Below are 24977 nucleotides of genomic sequence, written 5' to 3' on the forward strand. Positions count from 1 at the left end.
AACATTGTGGTCTACGTAGAACAGTTGCCTGCCTTATGGCGAAGTTTAAAAATTACTGTGGTGATTTAAGACATGCACCTGATGAAACATGCATATAAATTACAGCTAAAAAGTGGCTGTGACACAGATTTGTTCTGCCAGGGATATGTCTCTTTTTGAACAGAACTTCTCCATTTCCCCCTCTTCTGTCTGAACACGTAAGCGACTTCAAGTAAGTACACAATCTGAGAAATCCTTTGATATCCTGTCTGCCAGGAAAAGATCAAGGAATCTCCTTTAAAAAATATTGGTCTTAACAATGCAGGGATCTGCAACTGAAAAAGCAATGGCTGTAAAGAAACAACACCAGCCACGACTGGCTTCTTGATCACTCACTGGATGCTCCCAGCAGTCTGCCCTAACTACCTGGCTGCAAAGACCATGGGTGAAATTCTGTTAACCATTGCTCAGAGTAGACCAACTGAAATTAATGGCCACGACTAACTTAGGCCCATTAATCTCAATGGGTCTACTCCTGAGTAAAGGTTAATTGCATACAACCGCATAAATATAAAACACGGTGCCTATGTATACCTTTGTCTCCTGTTTTTTTTTTGCACCTTTGACCATCTAAGGACACTGTTTGCTCATGATTTCAATGGCTGAAGCATACGTTTGCCTCCTTGTGCAGAACAGACAGGGACAGGGTCTTGCACATTACCAGCGGAAATGTTAAAAGATGCAAAAACCTAAACCGCAAACAATGGCTTTCTCATTGTCAAAATGCCACAAATATATGTATTAGCAGTGTTCCACACCAAACATACTCCACCTGGGAACAGGAGGTTCTTAATCACCATTCCAAATGGTCAGTTCAAAACAGAAAACTTGCACTTAAAAGGAAAAAAAAATTAAACTTCTTTTTTTTTGCTTCTTTTGCTAGCTCGAAACTCTTTCCCCCCTTACAGATGGACAGTGAAAGCATTTCACTGGCACAAGTTGGAAGAGGAGGAAAGGATGGTGTGGAGGAAGGGAAGCTATCCATGAAAACATGCATGTTCCTCTGCCATCTGCACTTTCCAGCTTTTGAATGCCATTGCACTTTGTACTTTTTAATTAAAATCTTTGTCACATCCTTAAACTCAAGCCTTTTGCCCAATCGAGCCACCTTAGATATTTCTTGTGCTGGATGTTTGGTGGTGTTCAACAAAGCACTATATCACTCCTTGTGAGAAGGGAATGACTTGCCTTTGTGCAATGGGGCTTCTCCATTTCCACCTGTCCCCCAAAATCTGTTCTAGCACTGTTATATGAATAAAACACTAGCAGTCAAGTCCTTCTCCCTCAGGAGATAGCACCTTCTTTACTGACCTTCCTAGTCATACTTTAACCCCCAAAGAACCCATAGTGTCTCCCACCATGCAAGTAGCTTCCCCAGCCTTCTGGAGAAGATCTGGCGATGGCTCAAGCTATATGCAGGAAGAGAAGAGTCAAACGGATGTCTTTCCACTTGCGTAATTATTCGGTTGAACACTGCTTTAAGTTTCTAGGGCTGCTATTAAATAAATGAAAATGAGAAGTATTGTTATGTCCTATCTTCCTTGAAGGCATGCTTGGAAGCCTCTATGGTCTGACAGTAAGAGCTGTTCGACAGTGGAAAGGACTCCCTAGGGCAGGGGCCAGCAAACTTTTCAGCAGGGGGCCAGTCCACTGTCCCTCAGACCTTGTGGGGTGGCGGACTATATTTTGAAGGGAAAAAATGAACGATTTTCGCCCGCCCGCAAGGAGGCGTGAAGATGCTTCGCTTTACCTGTCCCAGTTGTCGTCCCAATAGCTGCAGTTGGGCTTCTCCAGCCAGCCAAGCCACATAGGGGGCTGCGTTGGCCAGTGAAGACAGAAGCAGCAGCCCTGGCAGAGGAGCCACGGATGGAGGTAAGGGAATCGGGGTATCGCCAGAGCTTTTACCCACCACCTACTGATGCTACTTCCCGTGAGGCACGCAGAGAAGAAGATAGAGCTGCCCACCAAGCCACAAGTGGTGGCTGCGGCGACTGCAACAAACTGCCATGGGAGGAATGAAGGAGGGAGGGAAGGAGGCAGGTAGTGACGAAGAAAGTGCGCGAGGAAGAAAGTGCGCGAGGAAGCGGTGCGGAGAAGGGTGGACTGAGGGAGAGGGAGCAGGAGGAAAACACAGCAGCAGCCGGTGTCACATGCCCCCTTCACAGCACCACCCTGCTGAGGCGGGCAGGCGGGCGAGCAGACTCCTACCATTGACGGTGCCCAGCGTGGGACAAGATTGCTGCGTCCCTGAGGAGAAAAGCGCCGCCATATGGGGATGCGGGTGGCGCTGTGGGTAAAACCGCAGTGCCTAGGACTTGCCGATCGTATGGTTGGCGGTTCGAATCCCCGCGGCGGGGTGAGCTCCCGTCATTAGGTCCCAGCTCCTGCCCACCTAGCAGTTCGAAAGCACTCTTAAGTGAAAGTAGATAAATAGGGACAGCTTTATAGCGGGAAGGTAAACGGCGTTTCCGTGTGCTGCTCTGGTGCAGGCTCGCCAGAGCTCCCCCTTTTTCTAATCCGCTAAGCCTTTAATAGCCGCTAATCCGCTAATAGCGCTAATCCGCTAATCGGGTTGCTTCGCAAGACGAAAAAACCGCTAGACGAAGAGACTCGCGGAACGGATTAATTTCGTCTTGCGAGGCACCACTGTATAAGAAACTTTGAAGGTAGCTGCATAACTGAGAGGCAAGGCACCCAAATTCGGAACTGCCACATCCAAGCTCAACTCTATATCCTTCAGAGTCCATGGACACACACAATAATAATTTATAATAATAATAATAATTTATATGTATACCCAGCCCATCTGGCTGGGCTTCCCCAGCTACTCTGGGCGGCTCCCAACATAACACTAAAAACAGGAAAAAAACCATTAAAAACTTCCCTAAACAGGGCTGCCTTCAGATGTCTTCTAAAAGTCTGATAGTTGTTCATTTCCTTGACATCTGATGGAAGGGCGTTCCACAGGTTGGGCGCCACTATCGAGAAGGCCCTCTGCCTGGTTCCCTGTAACCTCACTACTCGCAGTGGGGGACCTGCCAGAAGGCCCTCGGAGCTGGACCTCAGTGTCCAGGCTGAATGATGGGGGTGGAGATGCTCCTTCAGGTATACTGGGCCGAGCCCGTTTAGGGCTTTAAAGGTCAGCACCAACACTTTGAATTGTGCTTGGAAACATACTTGGAGCCAATGTAGGTCTTTCAGGACCAGTGTTATGTGGTCTTGGCCACTCCCAGTAGAATGTGAGGGAAGGCCTTTAAAGGGAACCTTCCAGAATGTAAATAAAACCCAATGTCTGTTTGAAGGAGGATTTACTCTGCCTTACCCATGACACCCGGACTCTGCCCAAATTCCTTCGTGCTTCGCCTCAAGCAGCTAGAGCAAAGATTAGGTTCATAACTATCCGCCTGCTAGGCAATGAACTAGAAAACTATGGGAACATGCACAACTTTCTGCAAGAAACATCCTACATACGCTGCTTTGAAGCGATACTCCACTACAAACTGGCACGTAGCCTGCGCATTCCAGAGCACCGTGTCATGCTTCTCTGACCTACAACATGCTGAAAATTACTGGCATTAGAAGTCCTCTGGCGCAGGATGTCTTTTGCAAGGCTGAAAACAAAGTAGTTTTTTAAGATTGTTTAAAACTGGCTTATCTCTTCGGCGACTGCATTTGTTTCCTGAGCTGTGCAACTCTACTGCTTTACACACACACACACACACACACACAATATTGGTACTAGTCCATCGTCAAGCTGTCAACAGACTGCACAGGCTCCAGTGTGAGGGCACCATCAGAGACAGGCAGGCAGGCAGCAGGGCAAGCAAGCAGGGCAACAGGTGAGCAAGCTGGGCTGGCAGTGGCAGAGTCAACAAGAGGGGTGGTAGAGAGGGGCGAGAAAGAAGGGCAGGGGGTGAATGAGCTGGGGTTTGAAGCAGGCCAGTGAGCTTTCGGTTGAGCGAGGCAGGGTACCACCTTCACAACTAGCAGCTTTAAGTACTGTATGTGGTTCTAGTTTGCTTTCCTTGCTAGAGGTGGTTGCCCAGTAAAACTGCCTCCCCACTGCAGCAGGCCCAGGGGACGCCCCCGTTAGTGGACCCTTTGCTGGGGAGGGGTGGGCCTACCCTTGACACCAGCCCTGGACAGAGATTCAGGCAAAGGCTATCTCTCAAAGATTCTATTACGGCACTTTTCCATCCTTCGGTTTTATACATGAACAGCAATATGTGCCAAATATATGGGGTGGGGGAGACGCCTCCTGAGAAACTTTTCTTCGCTTATAAAGAGAGAGTTGTCACACCTGGTGAAATAAATTCTAAAGATTAAATTCCCATGTCAGTGACATGATATGGGAAGAAGAGGAGATCACTATCATCCCATGTTGGTTACAAATTTCAGCTCACATGGCCAGCAGTCAAACTGGGTCCACGTGGATTGTTAGTAAGTGAAGAAGGCATGGATCTAGTAAAGCCCCTTGGATGGGAAATCACTGGAAATTTATTATATACAGAACTGGCTGTAATAAAGATATATATTTTTTAAAAAAAGTCTCAATCCACTGGGCAGGGGGGGGGGCGGACGACTTTTCTGCCCTAACCCGAGCCACTTGGGGGCCTGTCAAGTCTAAACTATCAAGAAGTGTGGTTTTGACTAAGCATAAAAACCTTCCAAGAGGAACTATTACACCCTGATTCTATTGTGATACCACTTCCTGCTGCATTAGTAGTTCTCTCAACCCTTTCGGACTCAGAAGTGACTTTGAGCACAGGAATGAACAAACGATCAATGTTTTCAATGACCTGCTGAAGCAATTGTTTCCTCTTTTCCTAGCAAGACTCTGTTCTCACAATACTACACATTCCTTTGTGACTTTTTACTGCTCCCTTTATGCAGCCAAAATCAGAGGACAAAAATCCGGTGTCACGTGGGTGAAGGGTTTTTGTTGTTGTTTGTTCTGCACAGACACAAAAATCCCAATTCTATTCCAAGGAAACACAAGCTCCGTGCTCAGAATTAAGACGTTATAATATATGAATTATTCTGATTAGAGCATTAAAAACAAAAAAAAAAACCCTAAAAAAAAACCTGGGCTTGTTTGCATGTCACAGTAAGCCATAGTTTGCATTAGTCGTGGTTTCATTGTGAACATGCCTCCCCTCGTGGCACAAGCAAGCCATATTGTGGCTCACTATGTTTGGGAAAATGCTGCAGCATAATTGTCTGGAGCTTTTCTAAAAAAAAAAGCAAGTCATGGATGTGACCAGCCAGTTCATTTGGTTATAATGGAAGCAACTTTAAAATGGGCAGAAATATACTTTTGTGAAGGACAAGGGACTGCTGTAGAAATGTTGGGAGTTTTTTGGGCTGGAAATTGGGGTGGAGTGGGGTGATGGGTCTGTCGGTTTTGGTTCTCTCCATTTCTCATTCTTCCCCAGTTCTCCACATTTTGCAGCAATTTGTCATTTAACCCCCTTGAAAACTCACCAGCATTTTAGTACAAAACACATTTCCATGTGCAGTTTTGACTAACGTACACATATTTTAAGCAATTTCCCGTAATGCACATTTTTGTATGCTAATGCCTTTATTTTTCATGTACACTTTCCCCTACTAGATGCTTTTTTTTAAATAAACACTGGCTGTAGAGCCTCATTTCAAAATGAAGATAAGTGTGAATTTCAAAGGGGAGCTGTGTTTCAGTTCAAATAATGTTTTGGAAAGGCCGGATTTGATAGATGCAACTTTAAATGCATGCTGAATCAAATTTGTCCTCCAACCCTACCTAAAGACAGACATGCTATAAGGAACGGTACATGAGGTATTTTTTCAGCTTTTCAGCAAACTCTTCACATCTGAAAGCTCAGATGAGTATACAGTGGTACCTCTGGATACGAACGGGATCTGTTCCGGAGCCCCGTTCACATCCAGAAGCAAATGTAACTAGCGACAGCACGTCTGCGCTTGCACGCGTCGCTTTTCACTGCTTCTGCGCATGCGCGTGACATCATTTTGAGCGTCTGCGCATGCACGAGCAGCGAAACCCAGAAGTAACACACTCCGTTACTTCCGGGTTGCCGCAGAGCGCAACTCAAACGCGCTCAACATGAAGCATATTCAACCCGAGGTATGACTGTATTAGCAAACTAAACACCCATCTGTCTTCTCCTTCCTAACCATTCCCTCCCACCTTAGGGTGAGAGCCCTATAAGGCTGTACAACCAATGCAACCTTCTCCCATTTCAGGCTCCCAGTTGGAGGACCTTTGCTAACTTTCTCCAAGCTACAGGTGGCAATGACAGGCAAGCAAGAAAGCAAACAGAAGCATGGCTGGCAAGCTTTAATGACAAGGTGATTTGCGGGTATGTTCGCCTGATGCTTCAGATGTAAAAGCAGGCTTACAGCCCATACACACACACACACACACACACACACACACACACACACACACATACATTATTTTATTTGTATGTTGCCTTTCCACAGGTCAAACCACACTCATGGCTTTTAACAGGGGGAGAACATAACTGCAACATAGCAAAAGCAGTCATCAACAATGAACAAAACAGTTTTAAAAATACAAGACCAAACTGAACCAACTCCAAATGGATGACAACTAAATCTAAAATAAAGATACAAAAAAACCAACAGCAACCCCCCCCCCATAACCCCAAACAACACCCCAGCCCTTTAAAGACTAAGGAATTTATTGTGGCACCATATTTTGTGGACTAGAGTCGAATTTGTCAGATGCCCTTGGCCCATGAAAGCTGAAGCCACAATACATTTGTTTATTCTTTAAGAGACCACAATACACTTTTTGTTGCATTTGCTCTTTTCATCTCACTATCGGTCTTTGGTTTCTCAATGTGTTTTCCATCCCAGCAAGATGAAAGGATGTTGGAATGCAGTCAAGACTGCTGCCTGAACAGACAAGATTCCAAGCCCTTGACTTCAACATGGGGGACAGGTAGATGTTCTCCGGCACATTACAATATTCGCAAATAACTCTTAACTTCCCAGGTCATGGAAAGGCATCATAAACAGTCTCAGGTATTAGCAGAGATGCTGCTCCCCTTTGTTGGGCCTGAGCACAGAATCTAGCAGCACGTCCAGAATCTAGCAGTCTGACAACTGCAGCTGGTAAAGTCCTAGACGCTAGAGAAGAAGTATTTGTTTTAATTTGCACGTTGCCAAAAGAACTCGTTATGGTGTGACTGATAAAAGCAAACAGTGAATATTGAAGGTGGAGGGAACTGACTTGCCTTCCACTGGGGCCTTATCTGGGCTTAGGCTTCATGGACACAAATGGGACATGCATGAATTATACTCTCATCCTCCCCTTGAATACACGGTCCCTAGGTGGGCTAGGTAGGGACGCGAATGGCGCTGTGGGTTAAACCATAGAGCCTAGGACTTGTCGATCAGAAGGTTGGCGGTTCGAATCCCCGCAACGGGGTGAGCTCCTGTTGCTCGGTTCGGTCCCTGCTCCTGCCAACCTAGCAGTTCGAAAGCACGTCAAAGTGCAAGTAGATAAATAGGTACCGCTCCGGTGGGAAGGTAAATGGCGTTTCCGTGTGCTGCTCTGGTTCGCCAGAAGTGGCTTAGTCATGCTGGCCACATGACCTGGAAGATGTACATCGGCTCCTTCGGCCAATAAAGCAAGATGAGCGCCCCAACCCCAGAGTCTGCCACGACTGGACCTAATGGTCAGGGGTCCCTTTACCTTTAGGTGGGCTAGGTGCAAAATAGTGTAAGTTAAAACAGGTTTTAAAACAAAAAACCACGCTCAGACTGACCATATCTCAGTTTATAAAACCTGACACACCACACCACTCAACCCCGTAATCCTCATAGGGCTGTCTACAAGAGATCTCTTAGCTTAGCTCAACTCACTAAGTCCTTTTACCTCTTCAGCTTCCGACACATCTTCCCAGTCATCTCCCTCTAACCACTCATTGTCTGAGCCTTCTTCCAGTGAAAGGTTCCCCAGCTGGTTCCTTCCACCATTCCTCTGCACCCAGACAGTCCTATGACACAACACTCCCCATGAATAGCCAAGTATATTTTGCCTAATTTGCATAACTTATGAAAATTCAGATTTTAAGCTCTCACAGTTCCTGGTATTAGTATAAATAGCAATCTGTGTGCACGTGGTTCTTCTCCCCCCCCCCCCCGAAATTTGGGAAGCCCCTGAGCTGAAAGACGTCAGATCACAAACATTTTGCCGCTTCACGCCAAACTTTGCTAAATGCATTAAGGCACAACCAGATCCATATTGCTGAAAAACAGCTTCCCGCACTGCAGCTGTTCCACAATTCACATCAGCATATCATTTTGTAGCAGAAGCAACAACCCTGTCAACATTTCCGCTCTGAGAAAGAATGAAAAAGAGAGAGAGAGCTGGAACCCAAAACTTCTCCAAGTTGATGAACAAATCCAATCATATGCCCAATTGCATCTATTCAAGGCAATTAAAATATTTAAAAAGCTACTATCTACAACTTCATGCAACATTCCACATGTAATTGCCTGGGGTGCTTCCAAGTGGATTAATGATCAGCAAGGAGGACAGCTACAGTCCTGCCACCAGTATTTCTCGAAGTCTGAAAGGTGCACTTTCAGGCCCTGCAAGTTTTGTTTACCAGCCGATGGGCAACTAGCAGCGATTCTGGCTTCATATTTTCTTACTGAGTAAGCCTGTGCCTTTTTGCTGTCTAGTTCTACAACTCCTGAAACTGTCTGAGCTTTTTTTTAAAAAAATCATAATATCAAATGCTATTTGCTTTAGTCATCTCTGAATGAATAAGAAGTTATACATTCAGCTGTTGGGGAAAGGTAAAGCCCATATTTTTGTTGCTGTTCTTCTTCTTAAGGCCACCTCTGGACACCAATGATTTGCAATATTTGAGACCTCTAAAAGCCCTCAGCAGATGTAGATCAAAAGCACCCACTTCTGCTTTTAAACCAAATGTGGTGTGTCGTGTTAGTTGTTGATTTAAAGGATAGCCAGTGAACAAGCCAGAATCATAAACTAAGGTTTGTTAAAGCCCTAGCCATAGTTTAAACCAATCAGAGCCCCCCACTTAAAACTCCCTCAACAGGGAACTATGGTTAGGTTATGTGAAAACTTCCTCCTTATAGATTGCAGCACACAGCCACGTTAACAGCCCTTTACAAAACTACTAATATTATTACATTTCTTACTTGCCCTTCACCATTAGGTCCCAAGCGCAGATCACAAAACATTAAAAATACAATGATTAAAGCCAGTTAAAGCAAATTGCAGTCAAAAGAATACGGTGGAGCTTAAATTATGTATCTCAAGTGTCAAAGGTCGCGGTAAAGAGATGTGTCTTCAGCAAAAAGCTAAGAAGGTTTTATTTCATCTTTTTAAGCCAGAGAACATTTAGTTCTCTTTATAAACACATTTATGGGAAACCTGTGCCTGTCTGCAGATTCTTTGGAGCATTTAAAGCAGAACCTAGACTCTCTTGGTGATAGGCGGTGCCCCCTGCCAGTCTAGTACTCATGCCCCAAAGCCATGCCTCACTGCTCAATACTTCTTCGGTCACCGCAGCACTTGGCATTTATTTATTTTTATCTGTAAAACTATTTCCATACCAGCGTATCATAAAATAACAGGGCGGTGCACAACGTCAGAATACAAAACGCCATTTAAAAACCAAGCTGCTGATGTTTCATTTGATGCAAACATTATTCTATTTTAAAGCTCATTTCTAGCCCCCATGGGTTTCTAGAAAAATGGTGGGTTCGATTTACACGGCCGCTCTGCAACGTTTTACAGCCTTTGGCTTTCTTGGACACAAGAGGCAGGAAGTAGGGGAATGTCTAGAAATAGAATGAGCTGCCAGGGGCATCCAGTCACAGGCCGCTCTGTATTTTCTTCAGTCTTGATACTCAGTGGCACCATTTTTGCCTTACAGGCAGTGCAGCTCGGAACAGAAGTAAAACAGAGTAAGAAATTCCTTTTAACCGATGCTTAAATTCCAAAAGCAGAGATGTCAGGGCTTGGGACTCTCTAGAACAGGAGTCAGCAACCTGAGGCCCATGGGCTGGAAGCAGCCCACGGAGGCCATTTAACTGGCCCACAAGCCACCCACGGACCGAGCCACCGGCTCAACGAGTCCCCGCATGCTGTGCTAAACCAGCCGGCGCAGGGACTCTCTTCTGCGGCTCTGGAAATCGCTTCTGCGCATGCACAGACGCCAAAAAACACGATTTTCAGCATCTGGGCATGTGCAGAAACGATTTCCGGCGCTGCACTGCATTGGCCCAGCCCACAGAGGATCTCTGCGGGAGTGATCCAGCCCATGCCCAGTAAGCCTTGCCGACCCCTGCTCTAGAAGTTATACCCCTGGCACAGAAAGGATGCTTAGTACCAGCTGCATATGAGTTGGTTACCATTATTTAAGGAGAGAAAAGGAGAAAGGCACTCTATACTTTTTACTTTATATGTTCCTGTGAGGAAACGTGCCATTAAAATATGCCCAGGGGCTGCATCCTGGGGCTTGTCCACATTGGAGTATTGTTGAGCTGTCAATCCACTCCCCCCCCCCCAATTCAAATTAGACCGTAGCAGTCCACACCCACACGTAATTGGATGTGTATGAGGAGCTGCTTCGATCTTTCCCCATTCATACCAGTAGGAGTTCCCTTTTGTGTTTGCCCCCCCCCCTTCTAATTTGTTGGTTCTGTTATGCCAATTAAGTACCAGCAGGGCATGTGGGGAGAGAGATGTGGGAGCACACCTTGTTTTTAAAAAGATTTCCCTGCCCAGGAAGTGTGCAAGAGTGCACAGTCAGGGAATTGTTTTAAATTCTCAGCACACACCTTGGCAGTTTTCTGGTTGGGTGCAAATCTACACTCCTCCTTTAAGGAGCATGCTGTAAATTGTTATGAACATAACCGGAAATGAAAGCACAGAGGAAGCAGTGAGCATGCAAAGGGAAACAGCAGAAAGTGACGACTGATCCACTCCCAAAACAATGCAACAAATCATCTGTGAACCCCAAGTGAAACAGTTTCGTGCCTAATCTCCCTCAACATTCAGATTATTCCTGTATCAAGTAAACCCAAATTTACTGGGAGATTGATGTTGTTTGAAGGTAACGTCATGTGGACTATGCAAATTAAACGTGAATGCAAACACACAGCAAACTCCAGTGGAGACAAGCCCCAGCGAGTCCTGGGACTCATCTACACAGCTGCAAATAAAACGTTTTAAATGTGTTGTGAAGTGCAATATACAAATGTGGCACTAGATGGCGAAAGCGAGCTATGCAAAATTCAATGTATTTTTCAAAATGATTTTTTAAAAAAGCATTTTCACTGTGTGTTTTTAATGTGTGTGTAGATTCCACCCTGGTTTTGCATCTACAGTGGCAAACACCACTGGAGATTCTTCTGTTACATTAAAAATAAACAAATAAATCGCACCATCACTTAAGCATGTTGCATTTTTTAAAGCAAAATTATGGGCAGCCTATGGAACAAGAATGCAAAGTACAGTGGTACCTCTGGATGTGAACGGGATCCATTCCGGAGCCCCATTCGCATCCTGAAGTGAACTCAACCCAAGTTCACGCGTCTGCAACTCGCAATTCGCCGCATATGTGTGACGTCATTTTGACTGTATACGCGAGCAGCGAAACCCAGAAGTAACATGCTCCGTTACTTACGGGTTGCCACAGTGTGCAACCCAAAAATACTCATCCCGAAGCTACTTCTACCTGAGGTATGACTGTATTTCATCTCATTCTGTCAACCATTCTCTTTCAATCCTCAACTCAGCGTGGCAGAGTGAATGCTGTGGCAAAGCACATCAGCATGTGGTAAACACAACCACAATGCTCAACCCCATGGACCATAATGAGGGGGGAGTGTTTAACTTTGTTCTTGTATGCCTGTATTTCCACCAATATCACTGTCCAATTAATACAGCCTTGAAGCAGAGCCAGCTTGCCCTAATATAATGCTTACCTGATCACACCCTGCATTCACCAGTTCCTGGAGCATCTGTCTATTAACTTCAACCGTTGCAGAAGTGGTGCCCAATTCATTAGCAAAGGGCAGCAAAGAATATCTGATTTCTCGCAGTGCTTTCTGGTAAGGCCCAAACTTGGCAACTGGTCTCATTTGCTGCTGCCTGGCTGCATCTTTCCCTACTGCAATTTTAGGGTCCAGAGAAGTTTCGCCTCCTGGTCCAACGGGCAATCCCTGGCTGGAAGATTTGGTAGGTTGCTTCAAACCTTCCCGGATCTCCTGCAATCTTTGTCTGCTGTTCCCAGAGTAAGTGGTAGCAGGAAAAGTCTTTGGCCTCATGGTTAATCCAGGTTTGTTTCAGCATAAATTCCAACTTCTTTTGCATAAAACCAAAGGGACATTCAACACGGTTCTTCCTGAAGGTATCAGTTTGCTGCAAAGCATAATCCCTTGATAGTAGTTCCAACATAAATGGTAAAACTGGGGAGGAGACTGTGTCACACTTCCGTATTCTCTGAAGTCCCCTGGTATGTCTATGACACTACATAAGTCTCAAGGAGCAGGTGCCACTTTCAAGCTTCGTCAGTTCAGAGTTTTCAGAATTTCTGTACACAGAGGGGAACCCCGAAAATTCCATCTCGCTGCTATTCAGTATCTGGAAGAAAGCAGAACACAGATATAGTCATGCAGTTCTCTTCTTCTTTATCAAAAGAATTCTTCCCAAGAGTCAGTCTGGTATGTTATTATATTCCACATTGCTGCTTTGCTTGTGAAATGCAAAATGGTAAACAAAGAAAAGATTAAGAGCATGCAGAATATGGAAATATGTCACAATTAAAACTGTCCAGGAAGTTTTATACTAACTCAATCCAACAATAAACAAAACGCTTTCCCCAGAAGCTCTTAAAACTTTTTCCAGAAGAGCACTGGGCGTCTGGGAGATTCAATGAGGAGAGAGTTCTAGAGATTCAACTGTAAGTCACTTTGGGTTGCCCTGGGCAAGATAAAGCCACTAACAAATTTCATGCATAACAAAACAATAATAGAGGAAATGAGGTAAAAAAACTGTACTCAGTGAACTGACTGCTAGTTCTGGATCAAGGAGTCAAAATACCCATGCAAGGCTGTGCCATGCAAGTTACTCTTATTAGAATTTAGCAGAGTGCATGGGAATATAAAAATTGGATTTCTCTCATGTATGCTGCTTTGAGCTTTTTGGAGTAACAAATAATAATTGTCAGCATTTGGCAATGACAGGAGAACATCCTGAATGGAATCACTGTGTTTACAAATGCGTGTGCGCGCACACGCACACTCACACAATTTACAAGTTTTACTGAGAAACTTTAGAGCCCATCTCTAAGGTCTGCAGACCAACAAAAAAAGCAAGAGGACTGCTGCACAACTGCACTGGAAAAACTGTGCCTCCATGGTGACACTCATCTACATGTTGTCCGTAGTGTGTTATCAGAAACACATGTGCACTTGGTAACATCCAACTTATGACGCTCTGGACAACTTGGGCCCCCAATTACCTCACAGGCCCCCTGATTCCTTACACTCCACCCTCAACCACTGAGGCTGTGGAGACATTACCAGTTATTCCACATTCAGTGTCCTCCCACGACCAGTTTCTGAAGCCATATACAAAAGACATAGAGATCCTGTCATTTCTGTTGTACAGTGCCTTGTTACATTTCTTAGGAAAGTGAGGTTTATAAATATCTAAATAACAAACAAATAAATCTAAGAATGATGACCTGTGCCATTTATGAGGAGACTTGGAACAGTCTCTGTCCATTATGGCCAAGAATTTTTATTGGTAAATAGAAACTGATATATTTAACTGAAAAGGCGGCTTCATTTACTTTTGCAGGAATGTGTATGCATTACTGGTGTGTTTGTGTGGATCGTAAAGCATATCATGGATTGTTTTAATAACGAGCATTTTATTATTGTGCCGGGCTTAATGTTCACATCGGTTTGTTGGTACGGTATCGCAAGCCACTCTGGCAGAGTCTTAACTGGAAAAGGCAGCCTATATTATTTAAATTGTAATCTTGCCATTAGACATGCTCAAGAATTCCAGTAAACAATTCAGGAGATTTTTCATTGATGCAGTAATTCGGGGTGGCGCAACTATGCCAGCTAAACTGTACCAGCCAAACTCTTGCTGCTTGAGTCAAAAGCAGGTGAAGGGAGGCACAAGGGGGAAACTGCAGAAGAGATGTGCCTGAGGTAATGGCAACGCTAAATCAATTTCTAATCATCTGGGTGGCCACAGAGAGGCCAGGATGCTGAACTAGATGGGACATTGGCTTGATCCAGAAGGCTCCTGCGTTCTTATGGGCTTTGTCCCTGACCCTTCTTACACATAACAGACTGGTGCACATCTCAACACAAATATATTAGCTCATTAAAAAAGCAGTTCTTAGCTCTGTGGGGGAATAAACTACAGTTTCCGGGATTATTTGGGTATGTGCATGTGCTTTAAATGTATGGTTTGTACCTAGCCCGAGTCTCTTTGCTCTTCTGGGGACAAATTAGCTACAAACAATATGTTTCTAGCTTAGTTGGTAGGTCTTAATCTCATGGTTGTGGGTTTGAACCCCACGCCGGGCAAAAGATTCCTGCAATGCAAAGGCTTTGGCCCTCATGGTCGCTTCCAGCTCTGCAATTCTATGATTCTGCTGTTTCTGAGCTCTCGTACAATTCCCATTCATTTCAACAGCATGCACATATGAGAATTTTCTAAATATTGTGTGCATTATTTACAGTGGGGAACCTTTTTTTCCGCTGGATACCCTTCCAGGGCCATATGCCAATGGTACGTGGAGCCAGAGGTTAAGTAAAAAAATAGAACTTGGTGTTGCCCAGCAGGCTCTGCAAGGTTCTGGGGAGAGTTCTGAGGACCAGACAGTGTGGTGGGCTCATTTGATTCCTGAGGTTCCACACCCCTAAATCCTAAACAAATGTAGATAGAACGTCTACTGCTTTCAAGCAATTGTTGTTTAGGATTTAGATTTTGATCACATTCCTTACCACCGAACTACTTTCTTTATAAAATAGGAAAAAGCAATCTCCAGAAAAGGTGGGGGGCAGGGAAGAGGGGGAGGAACAGAAGTATATACTGTAGATGAAAACTTGTGCCGAGGACAAGCCTTCCATCAACACAGAGGCAAAACTGGCTATAGCACACACAGCTGGTGCAAACAGTCCACATTCCTCTGGAGGAGAGCCCAAAATGGCATGATCAGCAGGGTAGGCGTGATAAAACTGTTCGTGGGTTTCTTCATTCTCCAGAGCCACATGCAAACAGACAGTCTTCGAGACGATGCCAACAGAGGCAGGGACCTGCCCCTATACAGAGGGCGATTGTCTATCCCCCATGGCTTGGTATTTTGCATCAGGGTTTTTACCGGGAGCAATGTATTTTCATTTTGTTAGTATTTTAGCTCCAATGAATTTATTTATTTTTACTTCGTGAACAGCTTAGGGCCCATCCCCCCCCAAAAAAATATTTCTCAAAATATTTGGAGAGGATATGGAAAAAGAATCAAGGTGAAAGGGAAAAGAAGATTGGAAAAAAGGGATTGAATTAACCCGAATAGAGTGAAATATTAGGTTTTACTGATGATTTGTTAATTATTTCATATGACTTATATGCTGCATTTGTGATGTTCTGTTACATTTCACTATGCTGCCGTTGTTTATTACTTGTAAGCCGCTTTGGGATTCATCTGAATGGAAAGTAGCACGGAAATAAAATGAATCAAATACCCGCGGTGAATGAAAATAGCGCAGCAACTAGAAACTTAACCCAGATTCAAAATCCAAACCAAATTCCACTGGGGCTTTACTACAGACCAAAAGCAAAGCTCACCACCAAAGAGCAAAGTGTCTCCCCATCAGTTTTTTACATTTACAAGAAGGTGGCAACTTCATCCATTCTTCCTTTGAAAAAGCAAATCAAGAAAAGTATCACTGCTTACATTAAAGTGTGGGTTTTATTAACATGAGATTCTGATCCCCTTGGGGGCCCTCGAATATTTGATTTCTTATTTTTCAAACTGTTTCTCCTATTTGTTTTTTAATATTTCTTTTAAGGCTCATCAGCACAGGTTTTTGGGGGCCTTGTTGAGATATAGGCTGTTCCTTCTCCTGTCCCTGCATGGAACATCCAGGAACTGCAGGCTTTACAAAGGAATACTGATGCAGCTACTGAAATAATGCCATATCACACTCCTGTTATCTTTTCCTGGCCCACAACATTACAGATGGGGGTGCAGTAACCTTCAAGGAACAGGCAAATTCTCCTGCAAAGGTTCGTACTTGGGCTAGGATCCCAAAAGGTTGAGATGAGCAAGTGAGGGAACAGTAAACTGTGCAGTTAATCTAAAGAAGAAACAGAAAGGAGAACCATGCATGTGGATGAAACTTTCATTTGTCACTGCAGCCATTGCTTTAGCTTCTGTTTAAAGAGCAGAACGGTTGTGTTTGACAGCGAGAAGAACCTGAAGTTGCAGAGAAGGCACAATTATCTACAACGCATACATATTCCTTGCATCCTAGCTTCAATGTACGGTATATATCTCTACAGGCTGTTTCCCACACTCGTGCTTCAGACTGCAGCATTAAAACTGAACCATCAACTTGAGTTCTCACATAACTAGGAATGAGGGAACAAAGCAAAACCTAGACACCAACACTCCATCTGCATCTGTCGTGCGTCATGATCTCCTACATTTTCAGTGCAAAAAGGCAACAAATATCAGTGAAACACTGCTAACTGCACTCATGCACTTTATGGCTAACAACGAAAGGGCCACATTCCTTAAAACAAGGCCTTTGTCCAGAATACAGATCACCTGCCCCTCACTTTTTTGAAAAGCATGTGTGGAGATGTTCGGAGTTGGCAAAACACTGGAACACTTCTCAGAACTGACACAAGCGACAGCATGGTTGTTTCTTGAATGGCAACTGAGTGGAGGCTGCTCCATGTTCTGTGAAAGGAGGCTCACCATGCAATTCTATAGACTTTTGCCAAACCATAGCAAAATGCCTGAAAGTGGGGTTGCAACAGCACGGCAAACGCATGTGCATTTCCAAAGAGGTGCCACCTTGCTGCTTGCGTAAATCAGGCCATAGCAGTTTCCAAAGTCAGATTTTCCTGCAGCCAAATTTCTCAGGCACCTCAGAAATACCACAACCCAAGTTTCTAAAAGGAGTGTGCAAAACAAGATTAAGTAATTTTTCTTCCTTCCAAGACCTCTGAGAGTGGGAGTAAAATATGGCTCTGCTTGGGTGAGGAGGCATATTTTGTCCAACTATGATTCCAGATTCCCGAGCAGTGAGATGAGACAAAGGGGAAAGTCCCCCTTCCTCTGCCAATAGCTGCAGGGATTTCAAGCACCGGAGAATATGAACAGATTATTCTGGTGCTCTATGCACTTTTACTCAAGCATACATGAGCTATCTGTCAATCTTATTAGTCTAGACGTTAAGCTCTTCAGGGCAGTGACTCTCCCTCAAATTACACATCAAATTGCATGCACTGTCCTTGACACACAAATGAGCTCCAATATCATTTGGGTGTCTCCAAGATTTAATAACTTATTTGCAGCAGATTAATATTGGGGAACAAAGAGGCAAATCCAGGCGCATGACCTTGGGGTGTGAAATTAAACGCTGTGGATAATGTTTTACAATGGCCATAAAACAGACTAGCACTGTTCTGTTTCTTACAACTCAGTGGACGTACTGTTATCGCTAGATTTCTGTGATGTGGAGTTATCGCACTTATCAAAGAATTCTGTCTATATGGTTCTATCACACACACGCACTAGCGATGGTCCGCTGGTGAACCATAGAAAAGTCCTACCACTTTTTGTACTAGCATCTTCTGCTCAAGAACAGCAAAGGTGATAAAAGGGGCAAGAGAAGTACTGCCTGATGCTACAGTATTATTATTATTATTATTATTATTATTATTATTATTATTATACCATCAGCGTACAGCAAACAGAAAGCCAACCAAATAGTGCTATAGAGGAGATAGGCAGTGATAGGTGGGGAATTCAGTCTACCATGCTTGGGAATGAAGCATGGGTTGATGAGCAATTGCAGCCCATAAAGGGTTCAGTAAGGACTGTCTGCATGGGGAATTCTTCAGTTTCCAGTCCAACGCAAAACTGAAACACGCTGTGTGTAAAGGAAAATTTGCTTGTCTGTGGTAAATGTACAGGTGATGACTAGGACACAGCACAGACAGATTCCATTGTTCTGGTTATGCAGAATAGGAAGAGACTGCTGGTCTTTGTTACCTGTCTGATCCACTTCCCTGGTTTAAAAAGGTGAGGCCCATACATACCCCGGTGACTTCATTTCCACATAGTTGGTCTTTTTCAACACCCTCAATCCCCATCTCTATCAATATGCCGTTCAATTGTGCAACACGGCAATGTTTTGCCAGACGAGTTACCCATGACACCAATTGCTCCTACGCTATAGTCACTAGTATGCTAGACATGTGGAATAAGAAGAGGATTACACAATTCTCGTGAGAGCTCAGAAGAAAAAGAGAAAGGCAAGAGCCCAGTTGTCCCAGCGTGACCTCAATATGTACAAACAAATGCAGAATCATGGGCTGAGAGCCATTCCCACATGTCCCTAAAGACATCCCATTTGGCCCAGGATAATCTGCCCACAGATGCAGCATATGCTCTTAACATGGAAACCCTGGAAATATCAGCCATATATGCACCCCAAGCTATGCAACACAACACTTCAAACACAAATAAACCTGCAATATAGGAGTGCCGATACAAATTGCAACTGTCAAAAGTTCCTTTATTACAGAACTTCACAGAGCATAATGAATCTCTCTTTTTTAAAGAACAATTCAGCACTGCTTAATATCCCACATAATAACAATTGCTACAATTCTGCAAAACAGCAAAAAAAATTTTGCTGGACAAACTGCTAATTGTGTAACTTTCATGTTACCGGTACGCAGAAATCTGCATAAAGAACAACTGAAACTGCGGAAGAATTAGCTTTCTTTATGCATTCTGCCTAAGATAGTTATCATGGATTGAGCTTTCCTAGAGAGCCTTCACAAGAGATGAAAATGTTATCAGCAGCACTTGTCTGAGTCAAGTGAGAACTCTCACTTGTCTGATTCAAGTGAGAACTCCCAGAGTGCTCTATAAGAATGATAAGAATCCTCTGAAACTACTAACATCCTTGTAACTTGGGAGAAAAAGTGGTGAAAGATATAAGGAAAGAAAATGATTGTCTGAAAATGCATCTGCCAAAAAGAAATAGACCCAAGCCATCAACTGCTTCCCACCACCCATGTCTCCATGGCTAGTCACCTGACCTGATGAAGCTAGGTCCCCCCTCAACTTCTAGCACACACTGATGTCTTGCTCTCAAAAATCTGCAAAGGAACCTCTTCTCTGGTCCTCTCTCCTGCTAACTAATGTGGGATGGAAAGTAAAAGGCTGTCAATTTTCAAGCCAAATTTCTCACAGCAATATCGGATTTACATCTAGATTACTGTGGTAGAAACTGTAGCAATAAAATGTCATTTGTGAAAATGTTCTAAGAATGTACGAAGAGCGCCACTGGCTCAGACCAAAGGCGCATCTAGCCCTGCATTTTGCTCTCCCAATATCCAACCAGTTGCCCATAGGAACCCACAAGCAGGACATAAGCACAACAGCACTCTTGCTTGCGACCTCTAGCAATTGGTATTTGGAAGCATCCACGGTCACTATGACTAGTAGCCACTGAGAGCCTTATAGTGCATGAATATGCCTCATCTTAGATTAGATAAATTTATTGTCATTGTCCATATATACACAGTATACACAACAACGAAAATCAAACACCCACCCAAAGACCGGGTTCACATATACATTTGCACGTATCTCCGAACTCTCATCCTATTTAGTCATAATCTATAAAACATAACATAATCCAGAATATAGCATGACCTATTAAAGGCATAACATAACCTAAAACCTATCTCATTCCTTCTACTCCCTGCTTACTAAACCTTGCAACTGGCCCTGAGATCATTATTTAGTGCAATCAGAGCTCTTGGATAGAAACTATTCAGAAGGCGTGTGGTTCGTGTTTTCATTGTCCTATTGTTCTAAAGTCATCCAAATTGCTGGCCATTCATACATCTGGTTATAGCATTTTCTACGGCTCAGTTATATGCTGTGTGAGGAACTGCTTCCTTTGGGGCTATCCTGAATTCCCCCTCACCCTTCAGCTTCACTGGATGACGGGGGTGGGGAGTTCTAATATTATGAGGTAGGGGGGGAAAGGTATTTTGGCATCTGGCAGACCCCCTAAATGACAAAGGGCCCCCTCCCCACCCAGGAATGGGTGAGGGAAGATCTCCATCAGCAAAAGGAGGGGATAGACGGACATTGCGATGTGCTTCCGCTGTAGACCATGCCTCACCTGGTGCGCCCACCCCAAAGAAAAACATCTCTATCCATTTTTTCCCCAAACCATGCACAAGATTCTCCTGTGAAGGCCCAGGAGCAGTGAAAACATTGGAGATCTGCTTTGGCGCTGAAAGCGAGCCCCAACCTTTTCCCGCTTCAAACTTCAGCCCCAGTCGCGCCCCTCAAGCCCACACTGAGGAGAGGTTGCAGGGCGCTTGTCCAAGACAGAGGGGCCGGCGTTGGGAAAGCACGGAAGGTCCTGCGGCTGGGCTCAGCTGTCACACGGTCACCAAGATCTACTCCAAAGCGGGTGAGGAGAAGCCGGGAAGGCGAGGCCCGGGCATAAGGGATGGGCGGCGGAGGTAACCGCTCCAAGATTTCCCCCGGCCCAGAACTGGGACTCGAGCAAGCGGCCAAGGCGCCACTCCCCTCCGCGCAGCGCCGTCCGACTTTCAAGGGCTGGGGAAAAAGTTTGCTGGTTTCTTCCGGCCGGGGAGCCGCGAGAGGCCTCGAGCGAAAACAGAGGGAGCGCCGCGCTGCAGCAGAGGGCGAGCGCGACAGCGGCCGGGCGCGCACAGGCTCACGGCGACTCCCACCCCGCGCCCGTGCAAAGGCCTCTCTGGAAAGGCTTTAAGTGGAATCGCAATCCTCCCCCTCTTTCCTCCCCGCTTCCACAGCCCACGGGAGGTGTGGCGCTGGGCAAGAGGAAGAAGCGAAGGTCGCTCGGCCGCTCCAGAAGCCGGGAGGTTGCAATCCCGAGCACGCCACCGGGTTCTGGAGCGCCAAGCCCCGCGGAACTTCCGAGGAATCGCGCACCGGACCGGGCAGGAAAGCCCCGTCTCTTGTCCCTTCCATGCCACATCCTCAAAAAAACCATAAAATAACCACGCTCTTGCGCGCCGCTCCCCATGGCTTAATCCGAAATAATAATTATAATGAAACCCGGACGCGCGCGGTGAATCAGAAATTGCCCTGTTCTACACCGAAAGGACACAACAAAATCCCACATTTGATTTGATTTTTTTTAAGGAGCGGACGCGCACACGCCCCTCCCCGTGGGGCTGCATAAAGGCTGACTTGGACCTTAAGATTTGCCACGGGTTAAAATATTGCCTATCTTGTTCCGCATCTCTCCCGACCGTCCCTTTATCACGGAAGAAGCCCCATTCGCGTGCAACACGCCGCCGTCGGCTCAACTGCCCGAGCCACCTCTCCCTGTACGAGCTAACTATACACACGCGAACGGGCTTACCTGGGCGTGTAAACGCTCCCATAGGGGACCGTGTGGAAACGTTTACGGGGCAACTGGCTCCACCAGCGGTTGACACCACGGCCAGTTCAGCCCCTAAATCCAGATACAAGGGCACGTCAAGTAATCCAGAACACGCTCGCTCTTCCTCTTCTGCATGCTGCGCAACACCCTCTAAAAACGTTAAGTTTTAGCCGACGAGGCCCCCTGGTCAGCAACTAGCGCTCCACTTAGCAAAGCAAAAGGGAAGCGGCGGGCCAGAATCCCAACCCTCCCTCGGCTTGCCAGCAAATCCTGTTGCCACAGATACCACTTTCTCCACCCGAGCCGCCTCTGGGGCAGCCGGCAGCCACCATCCAGCGCGGGGATTTGGTCCCGAGCAGCCTTGAAAACGGGAAGATGCTTTCGCGTGCCGCCGTCCTCCGTCGAGCCCCCGAGGTCTGGGCTCACAGGGCTCCCTTCTCACAACCGCATCTTCGCCCAGCCCTGGCTTTGCTGGCTTGCCAAGCCCCCCCCCCCCCGCACGGCCCGTGTCCTTAGCACACGCCGTCGAGTAGGCGGCCACTTTCCGCTTCTTGGCCAAAGCAGCTGCCCTCCGCCGCTTCCTCTGAGGAACTCTCCCGCTCTCCTTCCAAGAAGAGCCGCTCTCCTCCGCCTATTGCCCAGCTCCCTCCCGGCCTCTTCCCCTTCCCGGAATAATAAATCGCATCGCGTGGATGCCTTTTTCTTTTAAAGAGCAACTTCAGGATTCCCCGGGGAAAGCCGCCCCTTCTAAAATCCCTGCGCAACTGTTTGCAAAAATCCTCTTTAAAGAAAGAAGAAAAGGAGCCGGAAAGCTGCGAAGTAACGACGAGCGGGGCGGGAGGGGCAGGTGGAAGGGCTCAGCCTGCGCCACCAGGGGGAAGCCCCCTTGCCCCACCCCTCCAACAACCCCCTTACCGTCTTGGTCGAGCATGAAGGGGGTTCCCCGCACGCAGCCCCCTCCCTCTCTCGGTGCCCGCGGGAGAATCAGGGAGCCGCCGCCGTGACTCCTCTCCGCTGCCTCCTGCCGCTGCCTCGACTGCTGCCGCCGCCCCCAGCGCCCCGCTCCGTCTCCATTCTTCCCTTTCCCCCTTTCGGGCTCCGAATGCGGCGGCGGCCGGGCACAGTTGGGACATTCGCTACATTGTTAGCATTCCACTCGTGCCACGTGACCCGGGCTCCGGCGTCATTCCGCCTCCCTCCCCTTCAGCATTCCAGCGGGGGAAGAAAAGGGGCGGGGCGGGGCCCTGCTCGTCAAGCGCGGGGTGGGCCGGGCCCCGCTGGACGTCCCGCGCCTCGGCTGCCGCGTTCTTGTTCGCACGATCCCGGCTGCGCTGATACATAGCGCGTTAAAGAAGCGGCTTGGGACCTGTTTCGGGTCTGCTTGGGTCGCGAGTCGTTATTAAGCCATGTTGGTTACCGGGATAACAGTGGTAGTAATAATTGTTGCTGTTCTGCAAAGTTTTTTTTTTTAAATAAAAATTAACTCCATTTTATAATGATGGATATAGAATTGCAGAGTTGGAAGGGACCGCGATCCCACTGCAAGGCAGGACTCGTTTCCCCTGCGGAAAGAAACAGAGAGGATTGTTAAAACAACATGAAAAATAAAAGATGAAAAACAGCACAATAGGCGCATAGAATCAGTAGTTGCACGTGAGTTAAACTATCAAAGTCCAAGTAAAGGCAATCAACCTTATCAGATCATCAACTATTTTTCCAGATTTGCCAGGCTTGTGAGGAGAGTTGTCTTGAAAATGATGGTTCCACTGTATATATCCCCAAAGGAATGCCAAATCGTATAAAAAGTGGCTGTAGGTTCTGGTCCTTGCCGAAATCTCAAATTATTTTCTCCATAATAGCTATATTCCAGAGTGAGCAGTACCAAGCATCCAGTGTAAGATTTGGGACTGTTTTCCATTGAGTTGCAATGACTATTCCAGTGTTTCCCAACCTTTTTTGGGCAAAGGCACACTTGTTTGATGAAAAAAATCTCGCGGCACACCACCATTACAGCCCCGTGACGTCAGCGTGCAGCGTCACGCCGGGAGGGACGCACGAAAGTGAAAGTTTTCAATTTTTTTCCCTCCCCCTTGCCGGGGAACCTCCAAGCTTTGGGGGGGGGGGGAGGAGGCAGCAAAGCGAGGGACTGAGGGACCCTAACCCTAACCGATCACCTGGGAAAGCATGCAAACGAGGAGCCCCCGTGTCCTGCTCCCGGCAGCGGACGGCACAAAGCGAGGAGGCCTGGATAAGGCAGCACGCTCCCCGCTCTCGCTGCATCGGGGCTTTTCTCCTCCAGGCCGCTTTCGAAGTCCCCTTCTCCGCTCCCAAGAGCCGGAGCCGCTGCTTCCAGGCCCTGTCCGAGCCCCGACTTGTGGCCTCACTTCGAGGAGCGCCTGTTGCTGGGGACGGGGCTGCATCCCCCTCAGCCGCCGCCTCGCTTCCTTCCAGGAAACCCGACGGCTCCCCCTCTCCCGCTCGCCCTCCTGCGCCCGCAGCAGACCGAGACCTCCCCGCCCCCACCTGGCTCGGCCCTACCTGGGCGCCTCCAAGCCCGGCCGGCTCCGCGTCGCGCTCCACGCTGGGCAGCTGCAGCGGGGGGGCGCGGCGGCCCGGCTGAGCGCGCCCCGGAGCCGCCGCGCCGTCGCTCGCGAGTCCCTCCGAGAGCCCTCGGGACTGACTCCGGAGTCGCGAGGCGGCGCGTCGCCCAGGGAAGGGGCGGCTTCCCACAAGTCCTCCGGGAAGCAAACGCCCTCGCCCGCCTCCCTCCAGGCAACATCTCGCGGAACACCAGGCAACATCTCACGGCACACTTGTGTGCCGCGGAACACCAGTTGGGAAACACAGGACTATTCATATTTAAGACCAATTCTTTTGACAATACAGTATATATTTACATTGGTATCATCAAAAATATTCAGAAACATTAATGTTGCTTACCAGTACAGTGGTACCTCGGATTAAGTACTTAATTCATTCTGGAGGTCTGTTCTTAACCTGAAACTGTTCTTAACCTGAAGCACCACTTTAGTTAATGGGGCCTCCCACTGCTGCTATACCGCCGCTGCACAATTTCTGTTCTCATCCTGAAGCAAAGTTCTTAACCCGAGGTACTTTTTCTGGGTTAGCAGAGTCTGTAACCTGAAGTGTATGTAACCTGAAGCGTATGTAACCTGAGGTACCACTGTATAATTATT

General features: G+C 46.6%; 1 protein-coding gene across 2 annotated transcripts in view; it reads right to left on the minus strand.

Annotated features, from left to right (window-relative positions):
* LATS2 (large tumor suppressor kinase 2) overlaps positions 1–22921 on the minus strand; it is a 52765-nt gene extending 29844 nt beyond the window's left edge. The window contains exons 1-2 of one of the 2 annotated variants that reach the window (XM_082220260.1): positions 22696–22921; positions 12040–12697 (exon numbers count right to left, since the gene is read on the minus strand). In XM_082220260.1, coding sequence (XP_082076386.1) covers positions 12040–12381 — 342 coding nt within the window. In that variant the 5' untranslated portion in view covers positions 12382–12697; positions 22696–22921. Of the gene's footprint in view, positions 1–12039; positions 12698–21759; positions 22211–22695 lie in introns of those variants that run through there. The other variant, XM_082220261.1, reaches the window with a different exon arrangement.
* Positions 22922–24977: the final 2056 nt, after the last annotated feature.

The sequence above is a fragment of the Podarcis vaucheri genome (genome assembly GCF_965113315.1).
Source record: "Podarcis vaucheri genome assembly, chromosome: 4".
Lineage (NCBI taxonomy): Eukaryota > Metazoa > Chordata > Lepidosauria > Squamata > Lacertidae > Podarcis > Podarcis vaucheri.